Source organism: Trichogramma pretiosum, unplaced genomic scaffold (genome assembly GCF_000599845.2).
Source record: "Trichogramma pretiosum strain Unisexual culture from Peru unplaced genomic scaffold, Tpre_2.0 scaffold4, whole genome shotgun sequence".
NCBI lineage: Eukaryota > Metazoa > Arthropoda > Insecta > Hymenoptera > Trichogrammatidae > Trichogramma > Trichogramma pretiosum.
In genome coordinates, this window is record NW_019641688.1 from 2,030,796 (window position 1) to 2,049,169 (window position 18,374).

Genomic DNA, 18,374 nt, shown 5'->3' on the forward strand with positions numbered 1-18,374 from the left:
AATAATGATGTACTTCATTTGAGTTTCGAATCATTAAGTCAATTAAAATTAAACTGTCAAATCCAGAAGATCAATCTCACAATATTTCATGTCTTTGATGACCTTATTTGATAACCCTTGGAATGCCTTTGTTTATTCTGGATTAATTTTCACCACATTTTGCATGAGTATTGTTTTAGTGTAGCATTAAAACAACACATAATAAAGTGGATACATGAAGTAATGATATAATCATCAATACATAATAGTATTTCGTTCAATTGAATATAAATAAAATAATTGATAATTTTTCTAAAATCGTAAATTGAAAAAAAATGCTTATAAGTATATTTTTGCATAATAGATATCCGTTTGAAGATGATACGTAATTCATAAACGACTGTCCATGACGCGAATGAGTCAATAAAAAAATATTATTGAAACATTTTTTTTATTGTACAAAAATTGAAAGAAAATAAGCATGCAACTAATAAGTTTTGTCTGCGAATTGCAGTTTATCTTAATGATTTTTAAATATATTTATAATACCCTATGATAAACCATTAAATTTATCATTGCTGTAGGAGAGAAATTGATTTAAAAAAAGTTGCTTTCGGGAATATTTGTATGATCAGTGTTTCAATTATATTTGTACGTTATTATTGTCTTTCTTGAATGATTAATTATATAATTTCATACTCAATGCGTGTGTACTCGAAAATTTCTTATTCCAAATAAAAGTTAATCTACTTGAAATTAAATTTTATATACTCATTATTGGATATATGATTATTTTCAAATTATTTTTTTTTTTAATTTATCATACAACTAGTGGTCTATGTTATTATTGGTTCATCTGTTTGAAAAATTAAAATTACATAAACTTATTAACAAATACGCATAATTTACATCGATGTAAACATTGAGCTGTACAGCTATTACATTATACGTAAAGTTACATTTATTACTTACTTTCAAGATATTTAACTGGAACAATAGTAGTATTTTTTGGATAACAATATTCATAAACTTTTACTTTTTAATTTCGTGTTCAGACATACAGCATAGAAAAACGGAGTGTTGTTTTAAAGAAAATTGCAACCAAAAAATTAAAATTCCAGAAAAGCGTTTCAAAACTTTATCTTTACATACTAGCTGTAACACTAGAAAAAATTATATTTACACATTTCTCAAAAATTATTTTTAATAAATGTAATTGAAATAAAAGTAAAAAGTAATCGATATCACAAATATAATGCCTATATTAGACAGTAAAAATGTTGCTCTTGACTGCTCGTAATGAGCTTCAAAGGCTAAGTCTTCATTTTCATTAGCATTATGAAAACGAAAAGATCGTTCGTCTTTATTATTGTTTGCAGCGTAAATATCTAACTCGTTGTGGCCGCGATTCACTATCGTATTTCCAGTTTTCCCGTATTTATTGTGCTGCGACGATGTCACTGATTTATTGACTCGTTGATAATCTACAAAAACAAAAAAAATTATCAAATTATAATTATAATTCTTTTTAATTTTATAAATTGTTCAAATTACCTTGTAACTGAAATACAGCACTCGATGTACCAAAAGCATTTTCCGTAAAACACGTGTAAGCGCCAAAATCAGATTCCTTAACGCTTTTTAACGCCAAATTGCTCAACGAGCTGTACTCGTTTTGAATCTCTTCGCTAATAATATGCCATGCGTCTTGTATCACCTTGACACCTTTAAAAATGAAAAAAAAATTGGATTATTAAAAATGAATCTGAAGTATTTTTGAGAAATTTTAAACACGCACCGTCTTGCGTGTACCAAGTCGTGAGTGATTTCGGCGACGACTCGACGTAGCACTCGAAAGTGACGTCGTCGTTCGTTTGGGCTACTATTATTTGATCCTTGATTCTGATCGTCGGCTTAACTGCAAGGAATACATTTATTGCGCAAGGATAATTTTTCTTTTTATGGGTTACATTGCATAAAATATTAGCGATAATGAGCAATGCGAATTTTACGATTCTCGCGACTACTATAGAAGGGTGAAAAGAAAATTCAACAAAAGACATTATTATGTCTTCGTGTGCAGAAAATAGATCTTTCAAAACTCACAAAGAACATTTACGTAATATCGCTTGCTGACGCTCGGCGGCACGCCATTCGAAGCGATGCACAGATACGAGCCCATTTCTTGCCTCAGTATTCCATTGAGATGCAGGTCCTCGTTTTTATACGTCTTCACGGCTGCAAAACATTAAGAATCAGCCTGTCAATATAGTCAAAATAATATTTAACATTGGTGCATAGGAATCATTATGAATTTCATTCTTTCTACATTTTCTTGAAAATTTTCTAGTAAAAATGCTCTGTCCTGAATCAATTGAGGAAAAAGAGAAATTCAATGCACTATCGCTCGGTATCATTATTTCCACGTGCGTTTGTCACGACGAGCATGATGCGGTTGTTGAAATGCTATTTAAAAGAGCTTCATGAAGTTTCGCCAATCATCATACATTAAGTCGTGATTATTCATCGGTGTTACCAGTGCGCGTTACAACGAATTTTTTTCATTTAAAAATGAAATTTACTTTTTTCATTTTTTCTTCATTCACGCTTATCTCTTATCTCGTTCAAGGTGACTTAAAAACTTGAATCTTTATGTAGGTTGAAGCTCGAACTCATTGACAATTGATCGCAGATTCTGGTGCCTTCTCTTTATGGCCTTGGGGCAGTAAAACGACAGAAGCACCAGTCACGACAACTACTGCTATTCCCGACGAAGATATCTTTGACGAGAATTATGAAAAATTATCGGTAGCTCAAAAATATCGCTTTTGTTATCAAAAAAAATGCTTAAAAAAATGTAAGATAAATTAAATATCATCAAACTATCTTTCGAATGAAATAACTTGATTCTATATGTTTAATTTATATTTACTGCAGCCATGACTCCCGAAGAAAAAGAGGAGTGCGAAGAAAATTGCAGGACAAGATCAAAAGCAAGTAAGTACCGAACGAACGAATAATTTTTTCTTTCTTCAGTAAATTGCTAGTTATCAACTTTTTTTAGGTAAACATCGAATCAAAATGTATTACAACCGCAATGTTGGTGAAATAAGAGGATTGCTGCAAGTGAAACACTATTAATAATTAAATAGAATCGAACAGAAAGAGTTTTTGCTCCAAAAATTTTGATTGATTAGCAATAAACGTCTTACAAGTCTTGAGATTCGCTAAGAACAACAAGTTATAAATTTGTCGGACAAAGGGCTCGAGTCGGTCGGTGTCCAGGCGCGTACGCGATCTTCTGAAATATTTACATTCAATTTTAGGGTCTCCTTTGACGTGCCACACGTAGTACACAGCACACGTGTGCGCGTATAAGCCAGAGGGGCGAGCGTGAAAAAGAAGAGACCGAGATCTATCAATAAAAAGGCAATATACAGCTCCTCCCCAGGCTAAAGTCATTTTTGCGCGAGGTGATTCGCATCCTTTAACGTCGACTATGCATCATATCGCGCGCTCTCACTCCTTATACACACGTGCTCACTCTCATCCTTGAATATTGTACATATATACACGGTATAAGCTCGGAATCGGCTCGTTTCACTTGCGCGCTAAAGGAAGTTTCGGAAGGGTCAACGTACATCAATCATATACGCACACACACCAGCGTGCGAGTGTAGCAGCACAGCACGCGCGCGCTCGTCTTGCAAAATTCCTTATACATGTAATATTCCCAGCGTTATGGTATAAAGCATTCGGGATATCTGCGAGAAATTGTTTGATTTATAGCCTTTGCGAATAAGCTGCGACTGATTCAACTATATATACAGCAGCAGCAGTAGCAGCAGCAGCCATCGAAAGCCATGTAAATTTTAACGATCCGCCCGAGATGGATGGACTTGCGGGGCGCAAGTTTTTCTCGCCTCCGAGCCATTATATTATGCGCCGCGCTTGGTGTGCAGTTATAGGGTAAGCGCGATAAGTGCGAAAGTTTTCTCTCGCGAGGGACGACCCCGCGGCTAAACTTTATATGCTATCGCCGCGTGTCGGCTGCACGTTGAGAATAATCGGACGATCAAATCTTGGAGCAATTAAAAATTCCTGACATCTGTATAACAAACCGAGCAACAGCAGCAGCGGTCCGGCTCCCGAGCTCTTGTCACGAAACTCGAATCATCAGAATCCTACTAATCATGTCCGTGAAGATATCACGCCTACATTGATATGAGCGAGTTGTGGCTTATTGTGAAAAATAATAAAGGGAGCTACGATACGATGTAACTCTAAGGTTTGCCGGATTTTCATGGTAATAATAATAATAAGCGTAGTAAACTGTTGTAACACGTAACATGTTACTAAATTTTTGGTAATATTTATACAAGTTACCCCATGCACGATTTACGCGCGCACGAAATTTTGAAGTTTTACGTGTATGCGTGCGATTAACTGGTAAAATTTGCATGATCGCTGCAGGTATATCATTACTCTCTGAGTCTGAGTTGCAGTGATATAATCAACTCACATGTCTACCTCATTCGTAGGGGATTGCGAAAAGCATGAGGTGCAACACCGAGGGCTGTGCGTTGAAATTCTTAACCAGCGGATTACACAATTTTAATATTTATTTGAAATATTTCTATTCATCCTCCTCCTTTCAGGCTATTTTACTGTAAAGTTACAGAATAAAGCTTGCTCTTGAATTTTGCATACAAACAACGTATAAATAAAAATAATGTAAATTTCGAACTTAAGCTTCGTGAGTTTTCGCTTCTTAGAGTGATGCTGCGACCGTCCTCTCGTCGCCACGTGACCTCAGGTTTGGGATTTCCAACAGCTTTGCACCGCAGCCAGACGTTGCCGCGTTCAAGACTCGTCAAACGATCGAAGTCGTCCATTTGGTCCACGATGTCTGGTGGCGTCAGTACCTTCATGTGACCGACCTGACGACAAAAATACGAAAATTTCGATTAATAAATAATTCAGAGATCTTCGACATCATTAAGTATATTGAATTCGACTAATATAATTCATCTTCAATCAATATAGAATTGCAAAAAAAAATGTGAATTAATCGATGATGTCTGGTGGCGTTTGTACCTTTTTAGTGGACAACCTGGTGATATAGGCGGTTCAATAAAAATTACGATAAATAAATAATTCAGAAATCTTCGAGGTAAAGTTAAGTACAAAATTGAATTTGACTAATGTGATTTGTCTTCAAATTTAACGTTTTACTACAAAGAATCAATTTAAGAGTGCAATAAAAGCGATTTAATCCGATATCTATTGCACGAATTGTTATCGGAAAGCCAGAGCTCCACGATTATATACTTGGGTGTATAGTTCGTCCTCATCCACTCGGTATACAGCCGTCGGACTAATTAGAAATGTCTAATATTCTGCAGGACCGCAGAGCTCGATTGTATAGAGCGAGCATCATCCAATATGCAGAGCGCATTATCGCAGACAGTATCCGTACGTGCGTAGGCGTACATTAACAGCCGGGTTAAGCTCGAGCTCGCGACTCGCTCTCTCTCTCTCTCTCTCTCTCTCTCTCTCTATCTACATATAATGGAGCATTATAACGAAGCGAGAATTCGACGGAGGTGTGACGTGGCCGAACATAATGCTTATACGTATCGGGAGAGAAATAGAACTGGAGAGGCTAGACGCTTACCTGACTCCTCATCGGGTCGGTATTGACCTGGCACATGTACGTGCCCGAGTCCTCGGGCTGGACGTTGAACACGTGCAGCTTCCACGTGTTGTGGCCGTTGTGAGTGACGGACAGGCGTGGATTCGGCGCCACCATGTGCGTGTGCATCGCCAGGATGGCTCGCGAGTCAGACTTCAGCCATGCTATCTGCACGAGCGTATAATTGCAAAATGGCATAAACAATGGAATGAAAAATAAAAGATATTTTATCTTGTTAGAAATTCTCGATATTTCATGACTCATTTTTTGGACGAAGAAAAACTTTCTTGGTCAAAAGAGGGCCATTTGAACTGAATACACACCGGTCAAGCAAAGCATAATATTTTTTCTCGCAATGATCATATTTTAACTACACAGAACTGCCACTTACAGAGTTACAACTAGAGGTACTCGTCATCTAATGATAAAGGTAGTGTTATGTCAGTTACACTTAATAACACGTTACTACTTTCGCTACCTCATCTTCGTGACGTTCAACCTCTTGAGGACTGTATTGACGGCTCCGCTTCATGATTAAGTACAAAGGGGATATTTAGAAGATAACGAACCATACGTAACTATTCAGTTATATATAATACTTTCACTTTGACACTTGCAGATTTACAGACAAATTGGTATTCGCCATCTTGTGGTTGATACTTGAAATGATATTATCGTATTTAAAACAATAAAATTATCATTTGTAGATCATTCAAAATTCTTTTAACATTTGGAAACTAATTGTAACAGAAAAATTGTCGAAAATAAACCAATGAAAATAAGAACAAATTTTTTGTTCATTAAGCTACTATCAATGTCGAGCATTTCTACCAGAGTACAAGACCATTGCTATTTCCAAGTCTGTGTTTATCAATCATTAATTACATAGTACCTTCATGCATAATGTACAGGCGCGCATTTATGCAAATCGTGATAATTCGACGTGCGCATTCAAAAATGAGATTGATTCAAAGCCGTTACCTTGTAAGACTGGAGATGATTAACGACGCAGGTAAAGAAAACGTCACGTCCTTGAGTGACAGTGTGATTTTCTAAGGGCGCTAGAAATTCTGGCTGAATATCCAAGCGAGGTTCCGTCTGACCTAAATGTACATTGCGCAGGGATCATTTTAATTAAAGGTACATAAATACAAATAGATATTACACTAATTATGGCTTGCAGAATATAAAATGCGAAACGTAGATGTTCCGGGGGTAGTTTATGTTGTTTTTCCGTGTATTTGTCTAACAATAAAAATATTCAACCGATTTCACTGGCTCGCGTCACATAACTTTCCGCAAATAATAAAAATGCACGAAGGTCATGAAAAAAGTTGCGTGCTTTTATTTTTTCCGCACGCAGCTATATTACACGTTTATACGAGCGGAGCCTGTTAAGATACAACTTTTCTTATATTTACATGCTTGGCTCACCCTTGACGGCTGTAAACGCGCCGTGGCGGTGGTCAAGCCCCATACCTCGAGTCCGTGGATACCCGCGTCAATATTTATTCATGAAATTTACATGGATTGTCTCCGGGGAAATAATACGACAACGATTTATTCGAAGCTATGGAATTGGTTTTATCGAATATATCTTGAAAGTTATTTTAAATATGATCTTACCGATTGTGGAGTAGAAGACGATGGACAAAAGGAGGCACAGAAATCGGTCCCTAGTGGCCATTTCATCGATCAAGCCATGCAGTACTGTAACACAGGCATATATTTCGCATCTTGTGCTCCATGTTTATTTTAAAAATGTTTTAAAGGGTATCTAAAAACTACTTACACAATATTAACCATGACAAACATACATTATATTTCTTAAAATAAGGTCACCTTTGACAAAGTTTAAATTGAATTTCGCAAGAATATATATTCTATTAAGTAATAGTTCATGAAATAAACTGCGAAGACAAAGTTAAAATTAGACTAAAACTTATACCATTAATTTCATTACCCGTAAAAATTTTCTATCAATATTTGATTAGTGTGTGAGATTAGAGTGTAAAAAGACATGTTCTGAAAGCAGTTTCGGTATTGTCAAGATATGTCACATTTGATAAAGAGGTCATTTCCAAAACTGTACTGATCCTTCATCAACCGTGATCTTCTCTTGTGACCCTGAAGTGGAAAATTCCCTCGTGGCCTCGTTCTAATCGAGCATCATACTTCCAATCGACATTTTGGAACCGCAGTGGGCAGAAAGTAATGAAATAAAAATCAAAATTTCAACTGAAACTATTTATCAAAAAGCCGCGACACGTCGGTCAATCGAGTTAAATCAGTAAAATCATCATCAGGCGCGCATTCTAAACTGTACTTAACTTTTCTCAAAGCTTAGCGAGAATGCGCCACGAGTGAAAATTATAAATGACAAAATGTGTCATTAAACTCGAAGGCATGATTTTAAGCTTTTATACAGGTGGAAAATTGCTCGACACTTTGGCAATGGGACAAATCCGCGCGACGGAAAGGATTTGCCGCCGCCATTTGTCGAAAGAAAGAGAACGAGATGCAGCAGGCGCAGTACTGTACTGCTGCCATCGGTAAGCAACGCAAAAGGAGCTTAGGCGTGCGATAAGTCGATGTGATCCGAGTGAACGAGACGACTTCGCCTACGTACGATTCTTATACTCGCGACTGCGAGCTCTCACGACTGTGGGGAGGATATTTTTTGCGCGACCACGTATCACGCGCATAGGCCGTGCTGCGGCTGCTTATTTACAAAATGGATTAAAGTGCAGAAAAAGTCTGAAAAAAGGGAGCATTACTGATGCTCCACTCTGCACGAATTTCATTTCAATTATATATGCCTTACGCGAACGATCGATCTTATGTACGCAGAGTACGGCCACACAAAAATGCAGTTTAATTATTGTATTATACCTCCGACTGTCTCCACTGGGCTGTTTTGTATTATAGCAATTGCCGGCGATGGGGGGCCGTCTGCGTATTTTCTCGCGCGCGCGCGGGCAACTGTTTTCACGAAGAGCTCAACTTTGTTTCCGTATGGTTTTAACGAGCTTTTCACGCCATTATATCGCGGCGCCCGTGCATATACATACGCGCGCACGGGGCGCACGATGCTCAGGCTCATGCTGTCTGTGCATATATGGGCTATATACGTACTACTGGCAGTCCCTGCGCGAGTTCCATATTCCAGTCGAGTTTTCGAGCTCTTTCTCTCTCTGTTTATGAAGTTGATATTCCAGAGCAAGAACAAGATCAAGTTTTACATTTGTAATAGCTGCGCGCGATAGCGTAGCGAGTTCTCTATGGGCTTTTGGCTAAAATTATCCGCGCGGACGCGCGCTGCATGCACTTTGTTGCAACTAGAGTCGGCTCGTGTAAATATTTTTCTGACAAGCGTATCGGATGGCGACTTTACGCCGAATTAATTTTCTCCGCCTCTTTTGCTAAAATAAAAGTTTATTTTACGCACGCACACACATTGGTGCGCGTCTTTGATAGAAGTTAATGGGCGCGGGAGTTATTCGCTTGTCAGGTAGAGAAGTGCATCTATGTCTCTCTCTCTCTTGAGTTGGATATACAAGCTTAACAACATCAGTAGCAGCCAGTAGCTCTGTCATCCACTCAATTTCCTGGCTATATACGCTGCATATATACTGTTTATTACCATGACGCGCGTACGCGGCCCAGAGACAAACGTATTATTCGCCTGTCAACCGATTCTCCCGAATCGTTCGTTCGGCGCGCAGTCCGCTCGCGTTGCTTTCGGACCAATAATATACGATGCTTGTGCTACTTAGCCTAAAGGAGTTTCGTAGCTCTCGCTGCGAGAGTTATATATCGACCGAAATTTTCGCGTAAAGAACGTCGCGATGTATTGCGTACTATTAAATACAGGTGGGAGACAATTTCTAAACAGATGCAGGACTACTTGTTATCGCAAACAAAAGCCAGGAGAGAAGTAGGTGCACGCGCACGGTTATACATATATCCACAAGAGAGGCATGTATACGTCTCGGCGCTCGAGTGAAATTGATCTTTGAAATTTCCAAATGGCCCATTACAAGACTAATCGGCGAACTGCCTTCTGCGTTGGCTAGTCGAAGTTTCCTGCCGAGGAGCTTGCAATAATCATCCAAAGTTCCTCCTACGTCCACACGCGCGGATACACACGCTTCTCTCTGCATGCTGTTATGTATACATACACACATACACTCACATAGAGGCAACTCATCCTTGTCTGTTCTGAATTACGCAACTGGCCGTTGCAATGCCTTACGTATATAAAGCGAATCTCGAGCAGCTGAATTATTATATTGTGTTAACAACCTTCTCACTACGTGTGTTACGCACATGTATCGCCTTGCGATGTATTTGCTTAAACTCTGGGACAGTTTTTATTTCCTTTGAGACACGTACAAGCATTGTTCTTCGACAATTTTACATATTTTTCCTTTCATCTTTCCCCTACTATTAACTACAAAAGCTATTTTCAACTATGAAACGAAGGAAAACATTTGAATCTATTTCGACTTGTTTCAAAATTAAGCAAAACACGCACGCAGAGCTTGCGGGCCCGAGAATCGGAAAATATTTTGACTTTGCTTCGCGCGTGTAGGCTCATTTGCGTTTGAATATTTTGCCGCGGCGGTGGGTAAAATTGGCTGATTGAGGTAGCGACAATTTCCTGAAAAAAAAATTTTCGGCCGAGATGTTTTCCCACTGCTTTTGGATGTTATTTTCGTATTTTCGCCTCTTCTGTTTTTATGAGCACAATTATGAGCAGTGTAATTGCTTATGCAAATATAAATTTCGTTGATCATTATATCAGTGTACGAAGTGTGCAATGTTTTTTTTGAACTCATTATCATAATTTTCGTTTGCAAAATAATTTTCACTACATTTTTTTAATAAATATTTTAACGTTCCAACGTAAGTGAAAATTATTTTAGAACTATTCCCAATCAAGAAATCACAAAAAACATGAAAATATAAAAATCAATTAAACTTAAAAAATGTTATAAATAAATTATTGATAATGTCACGAAACTAAATATTGATTTAAAAAAAATTGTTCTATCTGAATTCTCAAGTAAATAATAAAATTAGATTTTTACCTCTTGCCTCGATTTTTGCTCACGTCAATCCTTGTCACCATTAGCACGACAATCCATCATTTCGATCTCCATGCGTTTACCTTATTTGTGAAAATTCTCGCAGCTCGTTGAAGAAAAAAAATTGAAGCCAAAAATAGAAAAAAAAACAAATTTGTGCACTGCGCGTAAAACGATTATCTCTCTTCGTTCAGCTCGTGGTGGTGGCGGCTCTCGAACGCGCGCCTTCGAAGGAATAAAGCCTCGTTGAGCGCGTTAAATAATCCGCTCGCGTTCGGTTTCGCTGGTATACAGATACAATAGACAACGACGAACGCCTCTCTGCTCCCGATGTATGTGTTATAACGTGTATAGTTCGAGGCGTCGCAGCACACGCGACTGTGTCGTTCATCCCGTGGGATTCGGCTTTTATGTTGTACTCTCGCACGCGCCGCCTTGTGATATTCTCTCTTTCGCGCCAGCGCAGCGCTCGACGACGACGATGACGACGACGAACGAGGACGATAAAAGCTCGTGTGTATACCTCTCTCTTCGGTGTGCAGCCGACGAACCGTTGCGCGATTATTAACTTACGTATAGTAGCGTGTACGTACGAGGAGCGCCGCGCTGCGCGCTTAAAGCGTATCGGCGGCGCGCACGCTTGTGAAATTATATTTTCTCGCAAATTTTCTCCTTAATGGCGAGCGTCGCTTTGCTTCTTTTTTTTCATCGACGCCAACCAACGTGCACCGCTTTTTGCCAAATTACAAGAGACATTTTGCAATACTTTCGCAAGTGTACCGAAGTATGTTTCGAGTGTAGAGCTTTTCAATTAAATTTTTCAACGATTCTTTGTTCAGACAAGTTTTCTTCATACTCCAGCGCTATTTTTTGGGTTGACTTTCAATTTATATTGAAATCAATGATTGTTTAAAAATCCAATTTTTACACTCGTTTTTTGGTGCGATTAATAAAGAAAAAAGCGAAAGCACTGCTCGTTAAAAAGCTCGGTCAAATCAAATCGTGAGAATTGAAAAATGTATACCATCGGCTGCGCGCTTTGTAGAATATCTTCCATCGAGCACAAAAGTTTTCCCCTTTGCCGAGCGGAACAATGGAAACTCGAGTCGTGGCGTTTCATACGCTCGGTATAAGCTGCTCTGCTGCTCCTTATCGAGCCTGACCTGGCGCTCGAGCTTGTCGCTTATTCCGCGACGCGCCGCTGGCAGCGCGCAGCCCTTATCACGCGCGCCTCGTGGGCGCTGCAGCAGCTATGACCGGGTTCGAAAGCTCAGTCAGCGCTTAACCGCCGCCAAAGTCGCGAGCCTCGAGTCTGTTGTGGTCGTCTTTTACGTAACTAATACGAACAAGTAGTGCTTTTAATGCGATCACCTCAATATTGTGCACGCAGTACAGTTGCTCAAAGAAAAAGTTATAGATGTGAAAAATAAAGCTGCGTCGAGTGCGGGAAAATTTTCAACACGATTGATCATGTGCGGTGCGAGTGTCTCGCGTAGTATAAGCTGCTGCCGCTGCTTTGGCGCGATATCGAGGCCGCGGCATCATCGAGTTGGAAATGTAAATAAAAGCCCCAGCGGCTGTGGCTTCGTTACTGTGATTGGTGTGTTATGAAACGGTATTTAACTACTGCAGTGCGAAACGATTCATCGGCGGGATGATAGCGGCTGCCTCGATTGCTAATTGAAAATAACACCAGCAGCAGCAGTGTTCCCCCGAAGCTTTGTCACGAGAGAAGGAAAACATCTTTTTACGAAAGCGGGTCAACGATCTCGTAGTACAAACGCCTGAGTTCTCTCTTTCTCTCTGCAGGCTCCAGCGGCTTAAGCTCTTTCCCCCAGTGTCTTTGGTATAAATCTTTGAAAAACTAGCCTGGCTTTAATCTCTCTCCTCTTCTCTTCTCCAACTTGCAGTGCAATGTGCGTCGGTTATGTGAAATAAATTAAGCGCCGCTATCTCGCTCCGGGGCCCGAACGACGTTGCGCTGCGCAGATTAATTTATATCTTCGTCGTCGTCGTTCGCGCGGCCACCGAGGAGACGTCAAATAACAAGTGAAGTTTGTTTTTCCCCCGGTTCTTCTCATTTTCTTTCTCCTCCTCGTTCTTCTTCTTGTTCTCTTTTCTCTTGGTGTGCGATCGCGGGTGGTGATATATAATGGTGCGCTGGTGTGATGGCGAGTGACGCGAAGAAGAAGAGGAAGACGACGACGAAGACGAAGAAGAAGGTGTCGTTTGCGCGAATCAGTATCGGAGCCGGTGGTGTAAGAAGATACTACTGCGCTGGAGGGTGGCTGCGAGAGCGGCGACGACTCACCGAGGAAGACGACGACGAAGAGCTTCAGAGAACGACGACAACAACGCGCGACGATAAGACAAGAAGGCGAAGAAGAAGAAAAATAGAGCATGGGGAGCCCGAGGTTCATGGCTTTTCTTTTTCTCGGCTTGGCTTACCTGTTACGCGCCGAGTCGTCGCTGCGCGCCAGCGGCGGTGGCAAGGCCGATAGCGGCCACCATCCGGAGCACGTACAGCAGCATCAGCACACAGGTGACTAAGTTGTGTCTTTTATCTACAATCCTTTTTTTTTTAATTTTTTATCGCGACTCCTTCCACGCGCAAAAGTTTCAGAAAAAGAAAATGAGTTTTTATAACGCGAGTGTGTCTTCGTATGTCGGCTTTTCCTCGACACAATAACAATTGGCTCCCGCGTGAATCAGCCCTACTGTAACTGATAAATAAACGCGTGCGTTTCAGCTTGAGAAAAAGCTCTGTGTGCTGTATGTGAGTGTATGTAAGTGTTAAAGTGCACTAGTTAAAAGCTTCGCATCAAAGGAGCTCTTAAAAAAGTTGAGCTACGAGTATCCTTTCGAATACGGACCGATTAATCCATCTTTTTTCTCTCTCTTTCGAAAACCACGAGAGAAGAGGATCGCTTGAGATCCATCGTGCGCAAAAAGAGAGTATAAAGCCTACTGCAAGCCGGCGCGTAGTCCATTCGCTTTAGTATAGGCTTCGGGTGATGCTGCACGTCTGATCGTGCACGGAGCTGCACTACTTAATTGCTATTAAAGAGCTTTAAACGAGTTACTTCACTGCTTCAGAGCTATGGAATAGTTGCGCGGACGCCTCTTATATCAATTTTGTGCCGCTAGCTCACGTACGTAGTGTAGTAGTGGTAGTAGTATAGCAACGCTCATCGAATTGAAGGAAAATTCATGTAACATGCGCATTTGGTGTATACACCCGCACACGAGCTTTGCTCCCGTACATAGATATAATATCTGACGTTCATACAGGTATATAATACCCGCCGCGTGTGGAGAGAGGGATCGCTAATGTTATACTACTCTCTACATACTTGTAGTATATGTAGAACGTGTAGTTTAGCAACATGTTCTCCGCCGCTGCTGCTGCTGTTCGTTTCAAGTTTGATAGTGACTTGAGGCGTTTCTCCTAGTGCCAGCAAACTCGTCGAATGAGAAATTCAGTTTCGATTATAGCTTAATCAGATCAACTCGAATCTAGCGTATTCATAGAGCTTCACAATTTTGCGCTTGAAATGTCATGTACGACGTTGAAACTTCCTTGCGCGACAACGCAGGCGTGCATATTACGGAGTGCGGACGATCCTTTATATAATATAACTCGCAATACATATCTACGTATATCGCGAATGTATTTTTAATTCACCAAAGGCCAAAGTGCCAGAGAAAAGAAAGACGCGCGCAGAGAGCTATCTGGTAGAAAGGTTAAAGCTCGACAATCGCGGCGCAGGCTATGGATTTCACAAAGATTCATTTCAAAGGCTTGCAGGATTGCACGAGCGCGCAGTACGTGCAGCGCACTGTATATACTATGCGCAGCAGTGTAGGTAGTAGGTGACGGAAATCGAAATCTACCCTCCCGAGGGCTTTCTTGGAATAATATTGGATCTAGCTCTCCTTTGCTTTTTCTCCCTCCCTGCGAAGCTAAGCTCTATCTCTTTTTCCGTTCGTACACGCAGACGCTTAATTCTGACAGAACAGGGCGGTCTCGCGTGCGTGAGCCATTTGTAATAGTTTAAAATGTCCCGCATTTTAAGCGCTATTTGCACGCACATAAGCTATATTTATTAATTGTACGTGACCAAACGGACGTTTCATTTTTTGTCGCTATTCCGCGGGTAAAAAGAATGATTTGTTCCCGGGATCATTCCAGGAATTATTCCGTTAACCTCGAACAAAAAATCAGGCTAGTTGATGCTCCGGAGTGAAGGATGCATTTTCCGAGCTCGTGTGTGCTCATCATTCACTGAGTATATATATATACCATGTTTTATCTTAACCCAGTTCGCGTGTAAACTGCTATTAAATTACACTGTGTTGAATAAAAAAAATCTAGAAAGAGCGAGGTGAAGAGTCCGGGAGTAGTGCGCGAAAAAATATCGAAAATTGATCGGGAATTCTTCAATGAAACTCGCTATACGGTGCGGGACAAAACCGATCGGTTTACACGGTTAATTATCTCCATGCGTGCTCTATACGCCTTTCCCAAAATTCAATCCGATAACAACATTTTTGCGCGGATGCGCTTCATATCATCTGTCAAGTCCTCTCTAATTTCAGTATATATATAAATATATGATACACACTGCGCGCATTCTATCACGCAGCGAAAAAAGATTTCGAACACGAAATGATAGAGAAAAAAAGGTAAAGAGAGTAAAAAAAAATGAAGAGGAAATTCCATACCGACACTTGCATGAATGGCAACTTTGTTTTTAACCGAAGCCCAAAGCTGCTGATGTGACGGCTGAACGACTGCTGCTGCGCTGCTCTTTTTTAAAACTGGCGCAGCAGCAGTGGCAGCACCGCTTGCCGCCGCGCCAATAGTATGAAGGCGAGCATCAGCTCTTTTTTCCATAAATACGGGAACGCTTTGAATTTTTCGCGCGCGAGAAATGTAGCGCATAAAAAAGCTGCCTCTGCTTCTACTACTGCTGCTTGCCTGCACGTACATGCCACGCGTGCGTTGATGAAAAGAAGCAACACGAATGAATATATATAAAAAAAACTGATATAAATAAAAAAAGGAAAAAAAATCAGTCGACAGTATACACAAAAGTAGTAGAAAATATTACAATGGCGGTTTTAAAAAATATAATAACATTTGGAAAAATTCATTAAGTTTTCCATAATTATAACGAAGTTGAAATATATATGCGCTGTATTTAATTATGTTCCAAGCTCGCGCGCTACAAGTCATTTCTCAGCATATATTTCGCAGAGTAAAGCTGTAAAAGAGTACGTCTCTTTTTTATCCTTCAAAATCATAACGATCTGCTGCCGAGCGCAGTGTAGCAAAACCTACGAATGACTATTCATTATTTTCACGAAGAGGGCGGTGGGTCGGGAAGAAAAAGTTGTAGCTCGCTGCATGCACACAGAGAGTCGTAAAGCACGAGATGACAGGAGTAAGACGATAAAATTTGTTGAAAGAGTATATATGTTTGACGTTTTAATCGCATTAGAAAAGATTACGAGTGCGCAGTGCTCCTCCGACTGGTATGCTTAATATATAATTACAAGCGCGTAGCATGTGAGATGGCTAGAGGGCGCAATGATATCGAAAGAGAAAAATCTCTTACTATATTTGATAAAATAAATCTCACAAGGCGCTGGAGCAAGTCGAGTCATCATTTCATGCATTTAAATTCCTTCGGCTGCGGGATCGCTAAATACTCAATAATGGAGTAAAAATTTTTTTTATTAAAAATTCAGAGGCACCTTTGCATCAACTGCAGTAGAGATAGAACTGAGAGAGCTATTTAAGACATTTTTCTCCCATTTGAAAAGGGAAGCAAATAAGATTGAATGTCGAGCAGAACTCTGCATTTTTGAAGCTCCATACATCGAAATAATACACGAGTCTTTAAGACTGCTGAATGCGGAAGAAAGAGCAGACTTAATATGTGCCCTCGTCTCGCGGAGAGTTGACTCTCTTTCTCTTCATACATAACTCCTCTCTATACATAACTTAATAAAAGAAATGGCACGTGGTCGGAAGCGAGGAATAAAAAATTTTTTTAATTACGCTACCGGTGTGGGCTAGTATGCGAGAGAAGAGAGAGAGAGAGAAGCTCGCTTTCATTACGCGAGCAGATGCTTCGCTCAATTTGCTTCCTCTACTACTGCTCTACCACCACTGCTGCTACTGCTGCTGCTACTTGCGCGAGCTTTAGCGATCTCTGCAGCGCTTCTTTTTTAGATCTCTTCATAATTGAGCTACGCGGCATTTGGAGAGGGGCAAAAAAAATCAATTAGGTAACTCGTAGGAATTCAACGCTCATATTATAATGTCAGTATGAGCTATATACAGAGTAGTCGAGCCACTCAAATTGCTGCTGCCTTCGTCGCGTTCCGAGCGCAGTCGAGGGGGTCTTATGTACTGCTACTGCAGCAGCAGCAGCCCCTCTTCCGCATTGCACATAGGTGTAAGTACGTTCAATTAAATAATTTCATTTCGGAACATTTCTTCGCCTCTTCTGCTTTCTGAGCGCGCGCGGGAAGATGATGTCGAGTCGAGTCTTGTGTTGCTTTGGGCGCGTGTGTGAAAACGTCGCGCGCCACTCATCCGCGAGCTGACTGCACTGTGTAATTAAAATTTCAACTCGGCTCCTCTACGACTTTGTCGCAAGCTCGCGTTTGTTGTACAAGTGTATGTGAGTGTGTACTGCGTATACAGCTACTATACACGGATGCATACGCGAGCTTGTGCGTGGATATCCATATACACGTGCAGAATCTTTGGGTTTGTATATACTTCGTCAGTGGGTAGAATTAATGAGTATAGCGCATAGTGCTGCGCTAGAGCAAGGGGTGGTAGCCTAGTTTCTCTCTCAGTGGGAGCGACAGGCAGAGAGTGAGAGAGAGAGAGAGGGAGCAAGAGCCGAGGCGATTTAAAGTATGTTCTGCCTAATTTGAATTTCAAAATCTTCCAAATGACTTTTCGAAAGTTTCGAAGTAGGAAAAATGTAGAGAAAGAGAGAAGAGAGGCGGGGCCAGGGGGGTCCAGATTATTGGCATACTTTGGAGCTACAGGCAGCACTGCAGCTAGAGTAAGAGAGAGAGAGAGAGAGAGAGAGAGAAAGTCAGCTATAGCTGAGCCAGTAGTACGCCTCCCGCTCGCGGGAATTGACGCCCCGAGGAAAGTATTCCGAAAGTCTGACTGCGCCTCCTTCGTTATATACGTGCATGTAAGAGTACGCGCACGGAGAGATCGCGCGCGACTGCTGCTGCACTATCATTATATATATAGCGTAAACGCGGCGCGGCGTTAATTATATGAAGATATCGCCGAGATTTCTCACTCGTCGTCGCTGTGTCTTAAGTTCCTTTCTCGTCTTTTTTTTCCTTCTCTCTTGCTATCCTCGCACCACGTATTCCTTTTTCAGTCTTTTATTGTCAGAGCTATCGTGTCGTTGCTCAAGCTAATCGAGCCGCGCGCGCGCTGCAGCTGTTTTATGGGGCGACACGAGGGGTGTGGGCGCAAACTTTTTGTTCATCATAGCTGCTGCTGCTGCTGCAAGCTCGATCGGAGAAGTGGCCTCGAACTATAGCGTATGCGAGCTTGCACC

At 40.8% G+C, this 18,374-nt stretch overlaps 2 protein-coding genes across 2 annotated transcripts in view; one reads left to right on the forward strand and one right to left on the reverse strand.

The window, feature by feature from the left end:
- Window positions 1-1,130: 1,130 nt before the first annotated feature.
- Window positions 1,131-7,862, reverse strand: LOC106656013 (lachesin-like). The gene is made up of 10 exons (XM_014376623.1): window positions 7,850-7,862; window positions 7,301-7,384; window positions 6,656-6,777; window positions 5,657-5,842; window positions 4,727-4,919; window positions 2,086-2,217; window positions 1,778-1,897; window positions 1,534-1,704; window positions 1,228-1,463; window positions 1,131-1,142 (listed from the first exon to the last, which is right to left on the reverse strand). The coding sequence occupies exons 1-10, from the start codon at window positions 7,860-7,862 to the stop codon at window positions 1,131-1,133; spliced, it is 1,269 nt and encodes a 422-aa protein (XP_014232109.1).
- A 4,229-nt stretch (window positions 7,863-12,091) lies between these two features.
- The window catches only part of LOC106656014 (zwei Ig domain protein zig-8-like), a 34,971-nt gene continuing 28,688 nt past the window's right edge, over window positions 12,092-18,374 (forward strand). Inside the window, exon 1 of the mRNA XM_014376624.2 lies at window positions 12,092-13,306. Coding sequence (XP_014232110.1) covers window positions 13,165-13,306 — 142 coding nt within the window. The 5' untranslated portion in view covers window positions 12,092-13,164. The remainder of the gene's footprint in view (window positions 13,307-18,374) is intronic.

Excerpts from the sequence above, each read along its gene's own strand:
- LOC106656013 (XM_014376623.1), bottom strand. Across the intron at positions 2,218-4,726 it reads CGAAAACTCACGAAGCTTAA|CCGTGAAGACGTATAAAAAC; the intron begins GTTCGAAATTTA and ends AATGTTTTGCAG. Across the intron at positions 1,898-2,085 it reads ATATTACGTAAATGTTCTTT|TTAAGCCGACGATCAGAATC; the intron begins GTGAGTTTTGAA and ends TATTCCTTGCAG.